This window comes from Eumetopias jubatus, unplaced genomic scaffold (genome assembly GCF_037043125.1).
Source record: "Eumetopias jubatus isolate StellerSeaLion01/CBP00866 unplaced genomic scaffold, mEumJub1_p1.0 scaffold_8, whole genome shotgun sequence".
NCBI lineage: Eukaryota > Metazoa > Chordata > Mammalia > Carnivora > Otariidae > Eumetopias > Eumetopias jubatus.
The window spans coordinates 118,074,065-118,093,653 of record NW_028274814.1 but is presented as its reverse complement, the minus strand read 5'-3'; the positions used below and the strand labels follow the sequence as shown (position 1 = coordinate 118,093,653).

Below are 19,589 nucleotides of genomic sequence, written 5' to 3'. Positions count from 1 at the left end.
CTTTGCCCTTATTCTTCCCTTGGGCTGGAAGGCTCTCTCTTATGTATGGCTGGCCATTTCTCATCGAAGGCTACCGTTTCCAAGAGGCATTCCAGATTTCTACCTCCCACCCCACCTATCTCTAACCCATGGACCCATTTTAGTCTCTTCAGAGAACTCATAATGATCATAAACCTGTTTATGTATCTGTTTACATGTTTATTATCTGGCCCTACCTCTACCCCTCCAAAATTAAACTCCATAAAGCAAGAACTCAGACTGTATTCTCATTGTGTTAGAATACGCAGGAGGCAAGAATATGCAAGGGCCATAAGGAACCTCTGTGAGAAGAAAATGGAGCCCTCACTGTGTGGTCGCAACACCCCAAGCACACAGAGTGGTATGGGAGGTGGGACTAGATTTCAGTCCTCATGTACACTGGGGGCCCTGGGCCAGGTCGCAAACTGTATAACTGTATGCCATGGTTCTGATATTAGATAGTCAATACACATTTATTAAATTAATAAATGAAAGAATTTACTTCCCTTTCCTCCACCTAACTCAAAGATGCACCATGATTTTCATGGTCCTTACACACTTTCACTTTCATGGGCCCACACCTCCATAAAAAATATTAAAAATTGTATCATATGATTATGTTGGCATAAATACAAATACAGTATTTGTAAAAATTAAAGCCTTTTCTTTGACCTAAAAGTTACTTTTTTCTTCACATTAAAAAAAATTAAAACATTTAGTGGGCCTCTAAAAGTTTGGTGGCTCTAGACAATGTCCTCATTGTGCCTAATGAATATATCAGCTCTGGCCTGAATGTAAGTTTCCTATGTATAAGGACTTAATTTTTGTTTACCTTGTACCTGGAAAATATTGGCATATAGCAGGCTTTCATTAACGTTTGTTGATTTAAATGATAAATGCCTAAGTAAAAATAATATTTATCTGATCCCTGGGGTGCCTGGGTGGCTCAGTCGGTTAAGCGGCTGCCTTCGGCTCAGGTCATGGTCCCAACGTCCTGGGATCGAGCCCCGCATCGGGCTCCCTGCTCTGCGGGAAGCCTGCTTCTCCCTCTCCCACTCCCCCTGCTTGTGTTCCCTCTCTCGCTGTGTCTCTCTCTGTCAAATAAATAAATAAAATCTTTAAAAAAAAATATTTATCTGATCCCTAAATATTTGTATTTTATACGTGCACTCCTCAGAAATCACAACTGCATGAATAATAGAGCCAAACTCACCTTCTCTTTGTATTCAGCCTCATATCTTGCACAAGGTTGTTGGGTAACATCCGGGCCATTGAACTTGGATATTCTTAGAAGAAGCTGACGCTGTGCGTACACCAGGAGTGGTGTCACTTGCTCTGTGTATCTCTCACTAGAAAGAGGTAGAAATACATTAAAAAGCAGACATTAGTTAAAATGCATTTTTTAAATGGAAGCTTGTCCCTGTACCTCTGAAATAATACATTATATGTTAAAAAAAGAAGATAGTAGGAAGGGTAAAATGAAGGGGGGGAAATCGGAGGGGGAGATGAACCATGAGAGGCTATGGACTCTGAGAAACAAACTGAGGGTTCTAGAGGGGAGGGGGTGGGGGGATGGGTTAGCCTGGTGATGAGAATTAAAGAGGGCACATACTGAATGGAGCACTAGGTGTTATACGCAAACAATGAATCATGGAACACTACATCAAAAATTAATGATGTAATGTATGGTGATTAACATAATAAAATTTTAAAAAATAAAAAAATAAATAAATGGAAGCTTGTCACTTTTAATTGCCCTTACAGCAATACTTACTGTGAAATTGTATTGAATTGGATAGCAAGTGATACCAGTGTTTCCCATTTTTCCACTTGATATAAAAGTTCCAGAGATTTCAACACAAAGTTATGGATCCATTTCAAATCAACCACATTTACATCATCCAAAAGATACTCAAAATCAAGGCTAGAACCACCGTTATCATTTTTAATATTTCCATAGCAGCTTGGAACACTGAACTCCCCTTTTTCTTCAATAACCTGCAAGTAGCACATGGAAAAAAATGTATTTTCAGATTTCACTACACATTTTTTTTCTGAAAACTGAATATGATAGAAAATATAACAGGAAAAGAACTGAATATAAAAAAATTTAAATGTTTTTATTATGCAAATCAAAGCTTGAACATTGTTACTCAAAAGAACTTTCTATGATGATGGAAATGTGCTATGTCTGTGTTGCTTGATATAGTAGCCACCAAGCATGTGTGAACATTGGAGCTACTGAAATATGACCATTGCAACTGGATTTTTAATTTCATTTAATTTTAATTAATTTAAGCTTAACTTTAAATAGCCACATATGGCTAGTCATTACCATATTAGACAGCACAGACTGAGGTCCATAATTCCTGGTCCACAGTCACTACCTATGTAAGTAAGGACATTAAACGAGTAAGATAAAGTTTTGAAGAACAGGTTTTAGTATACGCAAATTATTAAGTTTCCACAATACATTGGTTACATTCATCAGTCTGCGGCATAATATGTCCAATTCCCTGATACAAAGGTCAAACCTATGGAGAAGGAAATCTTCTAGAAAACCCTGTTTTTGCCTAAGTCAGAGGTACTATGTAACTAATGTATTCATTTCCCAAGAGTCCCTGATGCATCTGTGTATATCCTTAGAAATTATTGAGACAAAAACAAACAAACAAACAAAAACCCTTAGATCCACCTATAAGCCAGCTTGCAGCCCAACAAATAGTTGGGTAACTCAAGACCAGCCCCTCTTAAGCTGGTGTTACTATTAAGGGTAATCCACGCATAGAGGAGAGAAGGTACCAACCTTCCTCTACCAAGTAGAGGACAAATATCACTAACAAGATTCATGGTTCTTGAGGTTGGAAGAGACCTAGGAAGTCATCTGGCTGTGCAATGTAATATGAATGCCTCAAGTCAGTCTTGTGTAGGTGTGAATAATAGGTGTGCCATATGTGACCCATGTGAATTTCCCTCCTTAGCACAGTCACTGGCACATGGGACATACTCAATAAAGGGTAGTTTCCATTTTGTTGATGTTATGAGCTCCATCCTTCTACCCACTGATTCTACAGTAAGACTTCCAGCAGCACAGAGCTGCATAAAGGGTTCTCTCCATTTCCTTGACTTCAGGGTTCCAAGTGGAGGCACTCTTGGCCTTTACTCAATCCTCTTGGTGAGTGTAGAAGAAATCAAGTCTGTCCCACTCAACTTTTCCAAGGTGACTGCTCTGTCAGAGCCTGCCTGCCTATAGGATGACATATTCTTTCTTCAGACATGGGTAGATTTCCTGGGTCCAAATGAAATAACTTTCCTGGGCCATCCATGAAGAAGAAGGATATCTGATATCAGTTAGTCATGCCTATGCCTACATGGTAAGTTTACTTCTGGGATGAAGGAGAGGGAAGCCCTCTGTGGTTACTATATCTTCCAATATAGCTTTCCTCAACAACAAAGCATTGTATCTCCAACCATCAAGAGAGAAGGAAAAAAGTATTAACTATTTACTTCCTAATTTTGATAACATTACCCAACAATATTGAGAAATAAGCAGCACTGGCATTTGGGGATGAAAATAGCATATGGAAAGTGAAGTTTCTGGCATGGTCAAGACCAGTCTTTATACTCTGAAGATTAAGTATGGGCCATGTGTAATTTAAAAAAAAAACTTTTTATTAAAGAAAATTTCTAACACTTACAAAAGCAGAGAAAATAATATCCTGAGGCCCTATGTATCCACAACCAGCTTCAACCAATTATCAACTTTTGGGATCTACTTGGTTTAATCTATACATATACCCACTTCCACCAGTATTTTGAATTACATCACCCAAATTATATTAATCTATAAATACTTCATCATGTGTCTCTAAAAAGACAAGAATTATTTTTACAGAAACATAACCATAATAATATAATCCCACCTAACAAAAGAAATTAGCAAAAAAATCCTTCAAAACATTATTGAATAACTAGTGTTCACATTTCCTTTATACTTTATAAATTTTTGAGTGCATTAGTTTGGAATGGGATCAAAATAAGGTCCAAACATTGCATTTATGTCTCTTAAGTCTTTTTTAATCTATAGGTTTCATCTCTTTTTTTACTTCAATTTTTTTGTTGAAGAATCCAGGTTGTTTGTCTTGTAGAGTTTCCATAGTTGGAATTTCTATTGATGCATCCCCATGGTTTCATTCTAAATGTTTCTCTGTCTCCGGATCTTCTGTAAGTTGTTGGTTAGATTTAAATGCTTGCCCTGCTTCCAGTTTGATTTATTTTTTTCCAACAAGTATACTTCACTGGTGCTGTTCATCCCCCCATGAATTCACAAAGAATTGCAAAATCCTGATATTCTAATTTCAACATTCTTTCTTCAGTTATTACCTGAAAATTCTATAAAGAAAAATTTCTCTTCCTTGACTGTTAACTATTTGGTTATCCTCAAGTATAATTCACATAGAAAAGGTAATCAGACTTTTTTTTTCCACCAAGGAGTCCTATTTCTTTTATTGGGAAATGGTTTTTAAAGAACCCATCTGGGTGCTAAGAGTTATTTCTTTTTTGAGTCTTTTGAATTGTTTCGACATCTTTGTAAAATATTGACCATATGTATGAGTCTGTTTTAAGAGTCTCTTTTTATTCCATTGATATGTTTCTCTTTATGCCAATATCATACTCTTCTAATTACATCATTGATAAACCTTGATATCAGGTAGGGAGTTTTCCAAATTTGTTCTTTTTAAAGATTTTCTTGGCCATTCACATTTCTTTGCATTTGCTTATAAGTTTTAAAATGAACTTTCAATTTATACTGAAAAAAAATGTCTGTTGGAATTTTCATTAGAATTTCCCTGAATCAATAGATCAAATTGGAAATAAATGATATCCTAGCAATATTAAGTCTTTTGGTTCATGAACATGATATATCTCTGTGTCTATTTAGATCTTCTTTAATTTTTTTCTGCAATACATTATAATTTTCAGTGTAAAAATCTTATACAGATTTCCTTAAATATATTCCTAGAAACTTGATATTTTGAATGGTATTTTTAAATTTTCATTTCCTAGTTGTTTTCTGTTAGTACAAAGAAATTTTTTATATTGACTTTATGTGCTGCTATTTTGTTTACTAGTTCTAGTAGTTGCTTTACAGAGTCCTTAAGAGTTGGAATTTTCTATATAAAAATTCATATTATTCCCTTCCAATCCGCATGCTTATCTGCCTTATTGTACCTGTCAGGATCTCTGGCATGGTATTGAGCAAAAGTGGTATGAACAGACATCCTTGCTTTGTTCCCAATCTTAGAGGGAAGCTCACAATATTTCACCATTAAGTATGATGTTTAACAGTAGATACTACTTTTTATCAGGTATTCCTAGTTTGCTGAGAGTCTTTAACATCAATGACATTGTTTTTGTTTTGCTTCCAATTGTATTAGTCTCTTTTTATTCTTTTGATAATGTCTTCCAGAGTTAACTACTTCTGTTTGTAGGTGATGAAATGTATAAAGATCCACTTTACATTTGGCACTCTATGAATATGGTCTTTTCCTTATTCAACTTAGAATTAAGACTTGTAATTCTTGTTGTTGTTTTTTATATAGCAGTCCCAGAAGTGTTTCCCCTGTAAAGTTATCTGAAGACAGTCTTATGCTTTCTATTTGTGGTCTATTGTGGTCAACCAGGCTCTATCTTCTCAGGAACACTATAAGACAGACTTAGTTTAAATACATATTAAATTAAGAGGTATTCTCTCAAATAAGTATAAAATGCATTTTATTTTTAGGCAACCTACATGATATGGTTTTTTTCTTTAAAAAAAAATGACTCCACTCCAAATAAATCAACATTAAAATAAATGAAGAGATCACGATGACATCACCCAATTGTCCAAGTCCTGGTGTTGTGTGGATGTGTGAAAAGCAGCAGCCAGTTATGATGACAGGTGATAGAGCTAAAGTAATTGCCATTTTGTTAACATTTTTTCATTTATAAACCATCCTTAAAGAAAATCATATATAGGGTTGCACCATCCTCACGGTAGTCCAGCAGAGCAACCATGCCATCTGAATTCATGTTTTCACCAATAAAGAACCGGTAGTTTTGAATTAGCAAAGATATGCTTTATTTGTCTGCAGCCTCTGCTATAAAAGGTTTACACTTTCTCTCTTTTTTCTTTAAATTTTTTTATTGTTATGTTAATCACCATACATTGCATCATCAGTTTTTGATGTAGTGTTCCATGATTCATTGTTTGTATATAACACCCAGTGCTCCACGCAGAACGTGCCCTCTTTAATACCCATCACCAGGCTAACCCATCCCCCCACCCCCCTCCCCTCTAGAACCCTCAGTTTGTTTTTCAGAGTCCATCTTCTCTCATGGTTCGTCTCCCTCTCCGATTTCCCCCCCTTCATTCTTCCCCTCCTGCTATCTTCTTCTTCTTTAATTGAAATGGACATGTTTATCACATTATATTGCCTTATATCACCATTATATCACAATAACATATATTGCATTATTTGTTTCAGAGGTACAGATCTGTGATTCAACAGTCTTGCACAATTCACAGTGCTCAAAAGGTTTACACTTTCTGATCCCTGTTCTTCAAGTTTGCCTTAGAATGATTTCCTATAATCTATGATGTACTTTTCATAGGCTTCATTTGTGAAGCTTGTTTCCTGTAAGTAATGGTTCCCAACAACATCAACACCAATGATTACTGTGCTTTCAGTACCTTTGCCTTGGGGGCCTTCAAGAAGTCCATTTCCATCAATGGTACCTTCTGTCCTACTATTTTCTCACTCATCTCCAGGCACAGCTCATTTGCAACCTCCTGAATCTTGTAGATGTCAGAGAACATCTCATCATGACTGATGAGGTCCAGGTAGATAATATGACGACAGCCAGAGAAAGAGAACAGCTACCCTGGCTTAGCAGGAACCCAGAATTCAGAGCAAGAGCAATGCAGCTAGAGCAGCACTCAAGGGGAGGGAAAGCAGGTGGAAAAAGTGGTATCAAATTTTGTAAATGCTTTTGCTGTATCTATTTCAATGGTCATATAATTTGTCTCTTTTATCCTGTTAATATGGTGAATTATCTTGATCTTTATTTTTTTTTAAGATTTTTATCTTTTTATTTGAGAGAGCACACACGAACAGGGGGAGAAGCAGATGGGGAGGGAAAAGATGGGGGAAAGAATCTCAAGCAGACTCCACACTGTGTGCAGAGCCCAACATGGTGCTTGATCTCACCACCCTGAGATCACGACCTGAGCCAAAACCAAGAGTTGGACGCTTAACCAACTGAGCCACCCAGGCACTGCTTGACTGATCTTTAAATGTTAACCTTACATTTCTGGGATAAGCCCACTTGATCATCATTTGTATAACTGTAGATATTATAGACCTCATTTGCATATTTTATATATGCTGGGATTGATCTGCTAATATTTCATTAAGGAGTTCTTTGTCTATGTTCATGAGGGATATTGGTTCATACTTCTCTTTTTGATATTTTCTGTCAGGGTTAAGCTGGCTTCACTTCTGAAAAAAATTTTTGTGCATGATTTATGATTTTGTCCTTATATGTTTGCTCGAATTCTGCAGGGAAATATTCTGGGTATGGAGTTTTCTTTATCTCAAAGTTCCTAATTATAAATTCATTTTCCTTAATATATTTAGGGCAATTCATTTTTTCTATTGCTTCTTGTGTTAGATTTAAGCTGTGCTTTGTGATAAACATGTCCATTTCATTTAAAGTTATCAAATTCATTAGTAAAAATTGATCATAATATTCTCTTTTTCTTTTAATATCTATAGGATCTGTAGTTATATCTCTCTTTCATCACTAATGTCAAGTTATTAATGCTTTTCTTTCTTTTGTTCCTCAGTATTCCTAGGATTCTGCCAATTTTAATAATCTTTTCAAATGATTAATTTATTAACTTTACTAATTTTGTTTTGTTTTATATATAAATTATTTCTCCTCTTATTCTTTCACTTATTTTCTTTGTTCTTTTTACTTACTTTGGATTTAATTTGTTCTTCTTTTTTGAGCTCCTATAGGTGGACACTTAGATAACTGATGTTATATCTTTCTTCTTTACTCTTAAACATTTAAAACTATTAAGTTCCTCTACATACTGGTTTATTTGCATCCCACAAATTTTGATATGTTGTCCAGTTTGAAATATTTTTAAGTTTCTCTTGGGTTTTCTTCTTTGACCCATGGATTATTTAAAACTGTGTTAATGTCCAGATATTTGGAGATTTTTCTTCCTAATTTCTATTGGTCTATTCATAAGGTAGGGGTCAGAGAACATACTCTTCAAGATTTCAGTCTTTTAAATTTTATTATGACTTATTTTTTGACCCTGCATATGATCCATCTTGGTGAGCACACCATATGCACTTGTGCTCTGTTTCTAACCCTCTTATGTGTGCTGCACTTCAATTCTGACACTAACAACCTCTCCAGAATTAAGGTCAGACTCCAAGACTTAGTCCTCCACAAGACTGCCCTTACTTCAGATGTCAGCCACAAGTCTCAGGTCACCTGCACTTCTGACTGAATAGCTATAAATTTAGGGGTTTCCACAACCCCCTCAGATTCAATAATTCGTTGTCATTCACTTAAAACACTATACCTAGGAACACAGTTTTATTATAAAGGTACAACTCAGGGACAGCCAAATGAAAGAGGTACACAGTCCAGAAGGGTCCTGGATAAGGGGGTTCCATGTCCTCTCCCCATGGAGTCACCCAACACATCAATGCTTTCACCATTCTGGAAGTTCTTCAGGCTTTGGGTGTCTAGAGTATACTCTGAATCTCTCTTATTAGGAGCATACACATTTATGATTAATATGTCTTCTTGATTAATTAAGCCTCTTCTCATTATAAAATGTCTCTCTTTATCTGTCAAAATACTCCCTGATTTAAAGGTTATTTTATCTAATATTAATAAGTCTCACCAGTTTTTTATGTTTACTGTATTATTCATGGTATATCTCTTTCCACTGATTTATTTTCAATCAATTTCTTTATGTTCAGAATACTTCTCATGTGGCCAACTATTACATGTCTTTCTTTTTATCCAACATACTCTGCCTTTTGATTAGGGTGTTTAAGCCACTTTTATTTAATATAGTAATTGATATGATTGGGGTAGATTTATTATTTGCTATTTGCTTTCTGTTCTGCCCGTATGTTCCTGTTCCTGTTTCTTTTTTTCTGCTTTCTTTAATTCATTGACCACTATTTAGTTTCCACTTCACCGCAATGGCTTTGTAGCTCTATCTCTTTTTTGGTATTACTCTAAGGATTATTAAATGCATCCTTAATATATCACATTCCACTTAAGAGTTAATAGTGTACTACTTTATATTTATAAAAAGTGTAAAAAACTTATTACTCTGTCTTTTGTGCTACTGTTTTCACATATTTTATATCTGAAAATGTTATAAATTCCATGACTCAATGTGCTTATGTATTTATTAAATTTCAATGTGTTTGGGTTATAGCATGTTTTAAACCATAGTGTGGTAGGCTTAAATGGCTGCAAAGTCTACCAGATCTGGAGTACTAGAACAAGGGCAGATAAAGCAGTGAAGTCAAGAGCAACTGACAGGCTCTATGATCTCCCTTGGGGTCTGTTTCTCTGTCAAAAAAATTGCCATGAGGATTAAAACCATTACAGTTAGTTTATACAGAAGCTGGAACTCAGTAAATGTTACTTTCTCTTTCCTTTAAAAAGTTGAATTTTCAGGCTAAGATATTTATAATTAATATCAATGTGAGCTATGTATTGTGAACCAAATAATAATAATGAAGCAAATGAAATATAGACAAACCAAGTAAGAACTCAAGGAAAATATTAATTTCTATTTATCTCAAGGTGCATGGTAAAAAGTAGTTATTAATTGGATGCAGTAAAAATAACTGCCCAAATGCCCTTACCTTAATAGAATTGATATTTTGTAGTTCTATCAACATGTCAATAAGTAATTCTGCTCCCAAATAGAATGGCAAAACACAGGTACAGAGGAAACCATCCTGGCTAATAGGAAATGTTTCATACATATCCACTGCTTGTTTTAGAAGTATCTGCAGCTCCTGAGTAAAGTTCCAAAGGGCCCGACAGCAATTCTGAAGCAGAGTCCAATAGCCACCACGATGAGCAAGAACCTAAGACAAACACAACATTAAAAAAAACCCAAAGTTTCAAAAGTTAGAGATCTCTGAACAACTTCATCTTTCTGCAAAAATTATGTCAATAATAAAAAATAACTAACACCATTTATTATGTGTCACTTATATCATTATCTCAGTTAATTCTAATAATAGCTCCTATGAAATAAGTGTGCACTAGTATTCTATTTAATTTACAGATAAGGAAACACAGGCATGGAGCTAACTTGCCCAGGGTCATGATCTACTAAGTGGTTAGCTAAGATTTGCACACCAGCAGTCTGACTCCAACATTTCCATTGTTCTAGGTTCTGGGAATGTAGCAATTAGCAAGGGTAACCAGGTCTGCCCTCATGCTGCTTCAATTTATTAGTGGAGACTGAACACTAGGTAAGTGGACAAATGAAAATATAGTTTCAGGGAATAATAAGTATTATAAAGAAAAATAAAGCAGAAATGAGTCAGAATCTGACAAGCATGAGAGGATATGCCCTTTTTGATGGGGGTGGTCAGGAAAAAAGTCCTCTCTGAGGAGGTGACATGAGCATAGACTTGAATATTGAGTTGAGCAAGTCATATGAAGGTGGGGGAGAGAGTGTTGGGAGGACAGCATTTGAAACTGAGGGAGCAGCAACTGCAAAGGATGGAGGATGAACTTGAGGGATGAGAAAGGAACAAGCTCAGTGCTTTCAAGATCACACAGAGGAGAGTGGACTGAATGAGATCAAGATGAACTGAGTTCCAAGAAGTGAGCAGGACCCAGACCTTCCAGGGCCCTGAAGCTGGTGGAAAGGATAGGATGCAATGCTCATGGTCATGGGGGATGATGTGGGTTTACTTCACATTTTTCAAGAAAGCACCCTCTCCACAGAGAAAATGGGAACTCAAGTGTTCTAGAAAGGATAGATTTCCTCTCAACTCTTGAAATGTTTGAAGTATATGCCATTCCTGCAATGAGAAAAAGGAGACTAATTTCTTTGTAGCTAATGATTCCAATTCTAAGTTTAATAATGTAGCACACAATATTTAAGAAAAGAAAAGAGAAAAGCATTTGAGAGAAGACACAATTGGTTTGTAGAAACAGGGGGTCAGGGGCCAGGAGCAGGATTTTCCTGTGGCCCAGAAAGAGTGTTCCCTGTGCTAGAGGGAATAAAGGAGTTTATGGTACCCCAGGCAGGAGCAAGATTCCAGACAGGAACCACTAGTGTCACCATCATAGAAGGCCATGTACCATATGTGGCAAGAAAGTGGCAGAGGAGTATCTGATTGTGTAGACAAGGACAAAAGCCACCTCAGCTCCACACCAATGGATGACTGATGACTAAAGCAGCTTACCCCTCTCCCTGACAACCTCACAATGTGTAAATCTTCAGCACTATGGCAGGCAAACCTCAAAAATGATTGATGTTAAACCCAGGAAATGTAGTTTCAAACTTTAAACTAAAAGTATGGATAGTAAATAAATAAATACATCTTACATGCCCAAACTAATGGCCTGAGATTTATGTCTATCAATTTAGCAAATCAGAAGGACCATCTTACCATTGCTCTCCTGCAATATAAGAAGATTTTCATAAAATGATCCAATAGACTCAAATTTGCTGCTTGATCCTTTTCTTTAGCACTAAGACCTGACTGAGAGTCTGAATCATAAACTGTTTGTGTCTTGGATACATTTTCATCATTCATTCTGGAATTAACAAATATGGAAAATTCTTCAGCATCTACAGTACAAAAATAAAGTATAACATTATTGAAGACAGAAAGTTCCAGAAGACATAGGTGATAAGCATCAAATGAGTAATTAAGATAAGAAACGCTATATAAATTTGGAGGAAGGATGGGATTATCATGGACACAGTGAACCAAGGAAAAGTTTCTAGAGAAGGAGGCATCTAGATTAGGTCTTAAAGGGTGAACATGGTTTAGCTATGCAGAAAGACTATGGAGAACATCATTCTGGGCAAGGGTGATGGCCAAAGGAACAATGCAGAGGCAGGAATGTCATGTTTTCTGATGGACCAATCACAGAATCCCACTTAATTTCCTTAATTTCCCCCTAAATAGTCCATTCCCAGGACACATACACTAGAAGGTGAGTAGCATCCCCTGGAGTTAGGCAGTGCAGCTACCATGTCCATTCATTATCCTGTTGGTGTGATATAAAAATACAGATTTCTCCTACCACAAACCTTCTCTTAGAACTTTGCATTAAATAATAAGTTTAAATAGCACAGTATTCTATTGGTGATTCCATGGGAGGTCTTAGGCAACTAGTTAAAAAAAAAAACTAAAGATACATATTACTATCTACATACAAAACTTGGACTCTATGTCTAGGGAATTTACTTTCAAATACTTCAATATTCATAGTATAACATGAAGGTACCAGTTAAAGCCAATCTACACCCTAGCAGAAATCAGAAAGCGTACCAAGTACCTCAAATATGAATCAACACTCCTGGGGCAGTTACCCAGCATATGAAGTATCCTGATCAGCAATACGTTACATAGTACTTAAAATACCATTACTAAAAATCTACAAAAGAGGGTTTGTAATGGCATGAAGATATTAGAAATAAATCTTTATTTGTGAAATGAGTGGTATTCAAGATAGGTGATTGCTTAGGAATAGTGTCATCAATTGTAACACCCAGATCAAGAGCCCTGTTCACCCGCATTTCTCCACCCCACTCAGTGAGTCTCCTGTCACCTGAGCAGATGACAAGAATATTGGCTGGTCCTGCCATTCAAACAAATATTATTGCATTAACCTTGGAGTAAGCTTTCATGGAAGGTGCTGGTTGGAGATCCTAAGGCAAGAATAGACTCCCCTGAGTATAAAATCAGTACTATTAAACAGCTACAGGACAGTTTTCATATCGGTTGCATGTGGTAGAATTTGTTCTGAAACTTACTTCTGCTAAAATATAACACCTGATATCAAGTCTTCACCTATCTTGACAATAGGAGGCTACCAGTATTTTAAAAAGAACGTTAGGGGTGCCTGGATGGCTTAGTCAGTTAAGTGTCTGACTCTTGATTTTGGTCCAGGTCATGATCTCAGGGTTTTGAGATCGAGCCCTGTGTCAGGCTCCACGCTGGGCATGGAGCCTGCTTAAGATTCTCTCTTCCTCTCCCTCTGTCCCTCCCTACCACTCTCTCCCTTTCTTAAATAAATAAATAAATAAATAAATAAGACATTATATTTGGTGAACAGCCAAACTGGTTTAGGTTAGAATACACCATATATATTTCCAAATACATATCATAAAAACACAGAAAATTTTTAAAAACTGAGAAAATAGGGGCACCTGGGTGGCTCAGTTGGTTAAGCAACTGCCTTCAGCTCAGGTCATGATCCTGGAGTCCTGGGATTGAGTCCTGCATTGGGCTCCCTGCTCGGCAGGGAGTCTGCTTCTCCCTCTGACCCTCTTCCCTCTCATGTGCTCTCTCTCTCTCTCTCATTCTCTCTCTCTCAAATAAATAAATAAAATCTTTAAAAAAAAAAAACTGAGAAAAGGATCTCCTACAAAATACCACAACTCAATTAAATTCCCGGGTCATTGGAAAATGATATCTGTACCTCTGTGTGTCTGTGGAGTGTGTGTGTGTGTGTGTGTGTGTGTGTGTTCATGTGTGTGTTGCATCAGTGAATAAGAATATAGAGGCAATTTGATAGTATATATCATAATTTTTTATTTTACCTGATGGTAAGTTGGCCTTTCTTTTTTTAGCTGTATGAAGGAAATCAAGTATCTGTTTATAGTTTTCTAGAGTCAATTTCGCTGTTGGTAATACTGTTCCTGAATTATATAGTGAGAACATATTAGGATCACATGATCGGAAACTGCAGGGGAGAAAATATCATTAAAAATATATATAAGCAAAATTGAATCTGTCAAATATAATCTACTTTAATTTTTAAATAATTTGTGAGTTAGTGCTTCCAAAATTTGGATCATAACATATTCTGGCACTTAACCAAAGCCAAACAATTTCCCATTAAATTTTAAAATTATACAATGTAATTTTGCTCTTAGGAATTTCAACATCAATATCTATTTCACTGAAAGGGCCCTTGAAAATGGGAATGACAATCTACACTCATTCTGAGGACTCTGAAACAATTTATGTCAATTTAACCTGATTCAAACACAATTCAATGAAGATGCCTACTATAAAAAGCAATGGGTCCACAATCAATGTTATTTCTTTTATAAAATAAGGTGTTGGGCGCCTGGGTGTCTCAGATGGTTAAGCGTCTGCCTTCGGCTCAGGTCGTGATCCCAGGGTCCTGGGATCGAGTCCCGCATCGGGCTCCCTTCTCCTTGGGAGCCTGCTTCTCCCTCTGCCTCTCTCTCTCTCTCTCTCTCTCTGTCTCTCATGAATAAATAAATAAATAAAATAAAATAGAAAATAAGGTGTAAGCATGGGGCGCCTGGGTGGCTCAGTCGTTAAGTGTCTGCCTTAGGCTCAGGTCATGATCCCAGGGTCCTGCTCAATGGGAAGCCTGCTTCTCCCTCTCCCACTCCCCCTGTTTGTGTTCCCTCTTTCGTTGTGTCTCCCTCTGTCAAAAAAATAAATAAAAAATCTTTTAAAAAAATAAATAAATAAAAATAAAAATAATAAGGTGTAAGCAGTAAATAATCCACCATAAATAAATAAATAAATAAATAAATGGAAAATACATACATACATAAATATTGAGTATGTTTTAATGGTTTTAGTAAAATGGAATTTAGCACCAAGTTACCCTGATACAAATTTGGTCATTATCTAATTGCTATGCTATTAAGTAATCATGTCTGAATGGTCAGGCATGATTGGAATTTCAGAGAATTCTCAGTGTTCAGAGGAAAGTTAGGAAGCCCATCCTATCTGAACCATTCTCCCTTCATGGCTTCATGAATGGGTTACTTTGCCAAAAGCCCTCCCTGTTGGTCGGGCAATCTAACTACTTTTTTAATTTAATTGAATTTTATTATGTTATGTTAGTCACCATACAAATACATCATTAGTTTTTGATGTACTACTTCTTAAATGCAAATCTGGTCTAGCCTAAGGAAAGGGAACTATCTAGAGACGTTTTAATGAAGGTTCAATCTGGTAATGATTTTAACCAAAATTCTAAAGAAACAGAAACCGGTACCAAGTTCACCATGGATTTCACCTGCATATTTTATCACTGGATTATTGAAATAAATACCCTTTTAATTTGTACCCCTGTCACAGTCTCTCCTTCCTCCAATCCATTTGATATGTTGCTGCCAGAGAAATTTTTTATCATTGCCCTGCTCAAAAACCCTTAATAATCCCCCACTGTACATAAATTAAAGTTCAGATTTAGTAGTTAAAACCCTCCATGATCTGGTACTGATCTATTTTTTTAAATTATTTCACACCATTCCTTTTAATTTACCCTAGATTCTGGTCATACCATTTGGGGTTCTCATCTTGGGTTTCCTGCCTGGGCTCTGACTCATATGCTTCCAACCACCTGGAATACCTCTTTCCCTATCTGCACATTTCTAAATCTTGCCTATCCATCATGAACCAGGCCAAGTGGTCCCTCCCCACGAAAACTGTCCTGTGAGTTTCAGTCAGAGGAAAGCTTTTCCCGGGAACAAAGAAGATTTTGTATATATTTCACCTTATACCATTATTTACAATTGTTCGTTAACACTTGGGATCCACCCTGCCAGACTCTGACTTGTATGTCCTGCTCACCTTTTCATGCCCTTTGTGTCTACCTCAGTACCTTGTATCTAACAGGTGCTCAGTTGTTTTTTTTTTTTAATTAAAGACTCTACTCACCTTTTTAATGATTACATAGTATTTCATTTTATGTATTTATCTTCTATTTTATCTCCCATAACACTTTAGCCAAAAACACTCAAGAACTCAAAAGTGTCTTCTGAATTAATGATATAAAGTGTACATTGTATGAGAAAATACAACCTGTGTTTATAGAGGCTTAAAATATACCTCAAAATGAAACAACTTTGTCTAATACCTAATAGCTACAGTTATTACACAATTAATATTAATTTTCTCTTGAAATGACACTATCTCCTATACAGAAAGCTATATTAACAAACATATTCAAGATACATGCAGATTAGTATTTCCTAAGAGCTTATATCCAGCACTTGTTTGGGAAAGATTCTGAAGCAAGAAATTAAGTAATATACCAATACTCTGTAAAGAGAGAAGCACTCTGTAAACCTCTTTAAGTTATTATCAACATTGGATCCTTGACCATAACAAATAAAGTCCATGCTCATGCTAAAAAAGTATCATTCACTGATCACATTCTATACCTGACCACTGGATGTGAAGAGCCAAATTTCATCTTCGTACGTTCCCCTAGCTTCATTAAAAGCAGGTTGAAATGTGCACTTGCCAGATACAGGTTCATCTGAGCTCTCCAGGGCATCTCCTCAAGAAATATTTGATGGAACCTCTTCCTTTTCACAAAACTTAATATTATAGGATTCAAGTTATCCACCAGGAATCGATAGGCAAGTTTTCTAACATCAGTTCTCTTATTTCTGCCAAGGAGAAACAAGTTTTGAAATTACACAAGCTTCCAGATATTTAATAATGAAGAATGATTCCAATTTGTATAAAATACACCAAGAAGTCACTTGACTGCCACTATGCAAATGTTTCTGGCTTATTCATAATTTCCTTGGTGCTAAGAATGTGAACTAGGGCAGCAGACAAACCATGAGGATAAACAGTAAGGACAAAGACACTATGTATTGCCTTCCATTCTCTCTGATGTCTGTGTCCTAAACTCCAACCAGACAACTTTTCTTTTCCATAACAAAAGGCCACTGAGATTAGACAACTGAATTATAATATAATGTTCACATTCATCCCCTAACTTCAATATTAAACAGAAAAATCATTTCTCTGTATTGTTCCTTAAGGGAAAAAACAATGGGGCAAAATTTTTTCCAACATTAGACTAGAGCAGAAATAAAATATCAATCAACTATAAATGAAATAACTTCATAAATCCATATTCAATATGCTCTGAAAAAAACTAATATTTCAAAATTTAGCTAATAGTTCATATTTTAAGTGCAGCATATACTCAGTTTGTTTAAAATTATTCCTATCAAAATCTCAAAGTCGTCCAACTATTTTTATAGTTGCATAACTTTACATGGCATGATCTGATTTCTTCAAAGTACTTTTTTTTTTATGTTGACAATGCTGCTGCCCGTTGGTCAGTGCCATTCTATCTGATTTATATTGCAGAAAGGAAAAAAAAACAAAACCTCAATTGGTAAGTGAGAGTATCTTGCTTGCTTTAATAGATAACGTGTGTCTGAATCTGATGCAGCACGCACACGCACACACACACACACACACACACGAAAAGGAAAGAAAGGTGGATAGAAGGTCAAATCTCCTCAAAAGGCCCAGGAGAGTTTGATAGGACTAGCCACATCTTCCCTGCACTGAAGGTGAGAGTCTAGGGAGAGAAGTGACAGAGGATAGTCTTCCTGCACGAATCTTGTCGAGGTAGTAACAGATGCAAGGGGCTTAAAAGGGACCGAGAGCCAGCCCAGAGGGTAGAGAATGCTTCTTCTTTTACCACCTGAGTAGTTCCTAATGTGCAGGGTACTCCATAAGCAGCTCTGTGTCCCTATGAGCCACATATGTGAGTGGACCCAGCAGCCAGAGAGGAAGCTCAGGAGGGACAGTCAGCATAAATAAATGCTCAGTGATATGGAACCATATGAAGAAAATAGAAACCTGAATTAGGAAGATATTAAGGAATCCAGACACTCTCATTGGTATATTCTAGCTTAAACAAATAAGTCAATATATTGACATTAACGCAAACAGGATTCTAACCATTATAAAAAAAAATTACACTTAGGAAAAGAGAAAACACTGGAAAGTATCTTGTGGTATGGAACTGAAACTGGACATATCAGTATGACCTTATTACAGTTTTAGATAGATACATAGATCTATTTAGGTGGACATAGCCCTTTCCTAGTTTTGTCTGTTGAAAGGGCCTAGAAGCAAAGATACATCAGTAGCCTCCAGAACTTAGATTCTAAATACCACTTCCACTAAAAGGAATCAACTGGTTCCAGGGCTGGGACAGGGAAGGTACCAGATGAACATCTTGTGGTAAGTAAGAAGAAGCTCAAAAAAATGATGGGGACATGTCAAAAAGACTAAGGAGCTAGGCTGAAAGGGTTCCGGATGGCCAAATCAGGAACAATTTGAGACTCAAAATAAATAATAATGTTAATTTGATAAAGGATATCCACAAAAACAAACCTACCACAAATATAATTCTTAATGATAAAATGTTGAAAGCTTGAAAGCTTTTCCTTTGAAATAGGAATCAGACAAAGGTACCCACTAATATCATTTCTCTCAGCACTGAAATAGCAGTCTTAGCAAGAACAAAAAGCAAGATAAAGGCAGTGGGAGCAGGGGGGGGAGTATAAGGATTGAAAATAAAGAGGTAAAACAGCTGTCAATCATAGACAATATGATTGTGTATTTATAAAATCCAAAATAACCTACAGATAAGGTATTAGAATTAATCAGTGAATTTATTAAGCCCATGGAAGACAAAGTCAATATACAAAAAATAATTCTATTTCTACATACCAGCAATAAACAATTAAAAATGAAATTCTAAAACAATATTTCTAATAGCTTAAAAAATACCTAGGAATTAACCAAAGCAAAGATGTGCAAGACCTACTCACAGAAAATAGAAATTATAAGGATAATCTTAAAGTATACAGAACTAAATAAGAATAAAAACACTACCATATACTAAAAATTGTAAGGTACAGTTAAAATAGTGATAAGAAGGAAACATGTTAGCCTTCAATATTTTCTGATTCAGAACAATCTCAACCAAATTTTCAACAAGTTTTTTGTATTTTTAAATTATCAAAGTAATTTCTATTTTTCCCTATGAATTAATTCTAAATGTCTATTTAAGACTTTCAAATGTATAGGATCTTTTTGATTCTATCTTTTCAAAAATTGTTCTCTACTGTAATCGATTATAGTAAAATGTGGTTTGTATGAGTCCAGTATTTGAAATTTCTTGAGATTTGCCTTAGAGTTAATACTATAAATGTTCTATGTGTGCTTTAAAAAATAAATGCTTTTTAAAAAAATCCTCTAAAAAAAAGGCATTTTCTAGTTGTTGGCTATTCACGATCTTTTTTCTCCTAAATTTAAAATCAGCTTGTCCATGTCCATCAAGATAATCCCAAAATTAAATGAGGTAAGTATCCTACAAATGCACATACTCTTACTGAAATATCTGTTCATGTTTTTTGATCATTTTTTTTACAATTTTATTTTTAATTGTCTTTTGCT

The 19,589-nt window shown here is 35.8% G+C and overlaps 1 protein-coding gene and 1 pseudogene across 4 annotated transcripts in view; both read right to left on the bottom strand.

Annotated features, from left to right (window-relative positions):
* The window catches only part of CFAP54 (cilia and flagella associated protein 54), a 296,408-nt gene that overhangs the window by 140,923 nt on the left and 135,896 nt on the right, over positions 1 to 19,589 (bottom strand). For all 4 annotated transcript variants that reach the window (XM_088025290.1, XM_088025291.1, XM_028105379.1 and 1 more), the window contains exons 33-38: positions 16,532 to 16,762; positions 13,916 to 14,058; positions 11,751 to 11,932; positions 9,978 to 10,205; positions 1,793 to 2,016; positions 1,232 to 1,367 (exon numbers count right to left, since the gene is read on the bottom strand). In XM_088025290.1, the coding sequence (XP_087881416.1) occupies positions 1,232 to 1,367; positions 1,793 to 2,016; positions 9,978 to 10,205; positions 11,751 to 11,932; positions 13,916 to 14,058; positions 16,532 to 16,762 (1,144 nt within the window). The remainder of the gene's footprint in view (positions 1 to 1,231; positions 1,368 to 1,792; positions 2,017 to 9,977; positions 10,206 to 11,750; positions 11,933 to 13,915; positions 14,059 to 16,531; positions 16,763 to 19,589) is intronic.
* LOC114210972 (translationally-controlled tumor protein-like) lies at positions 5,992 to 9,021 on the bottom strand (annotated as a pseudogene).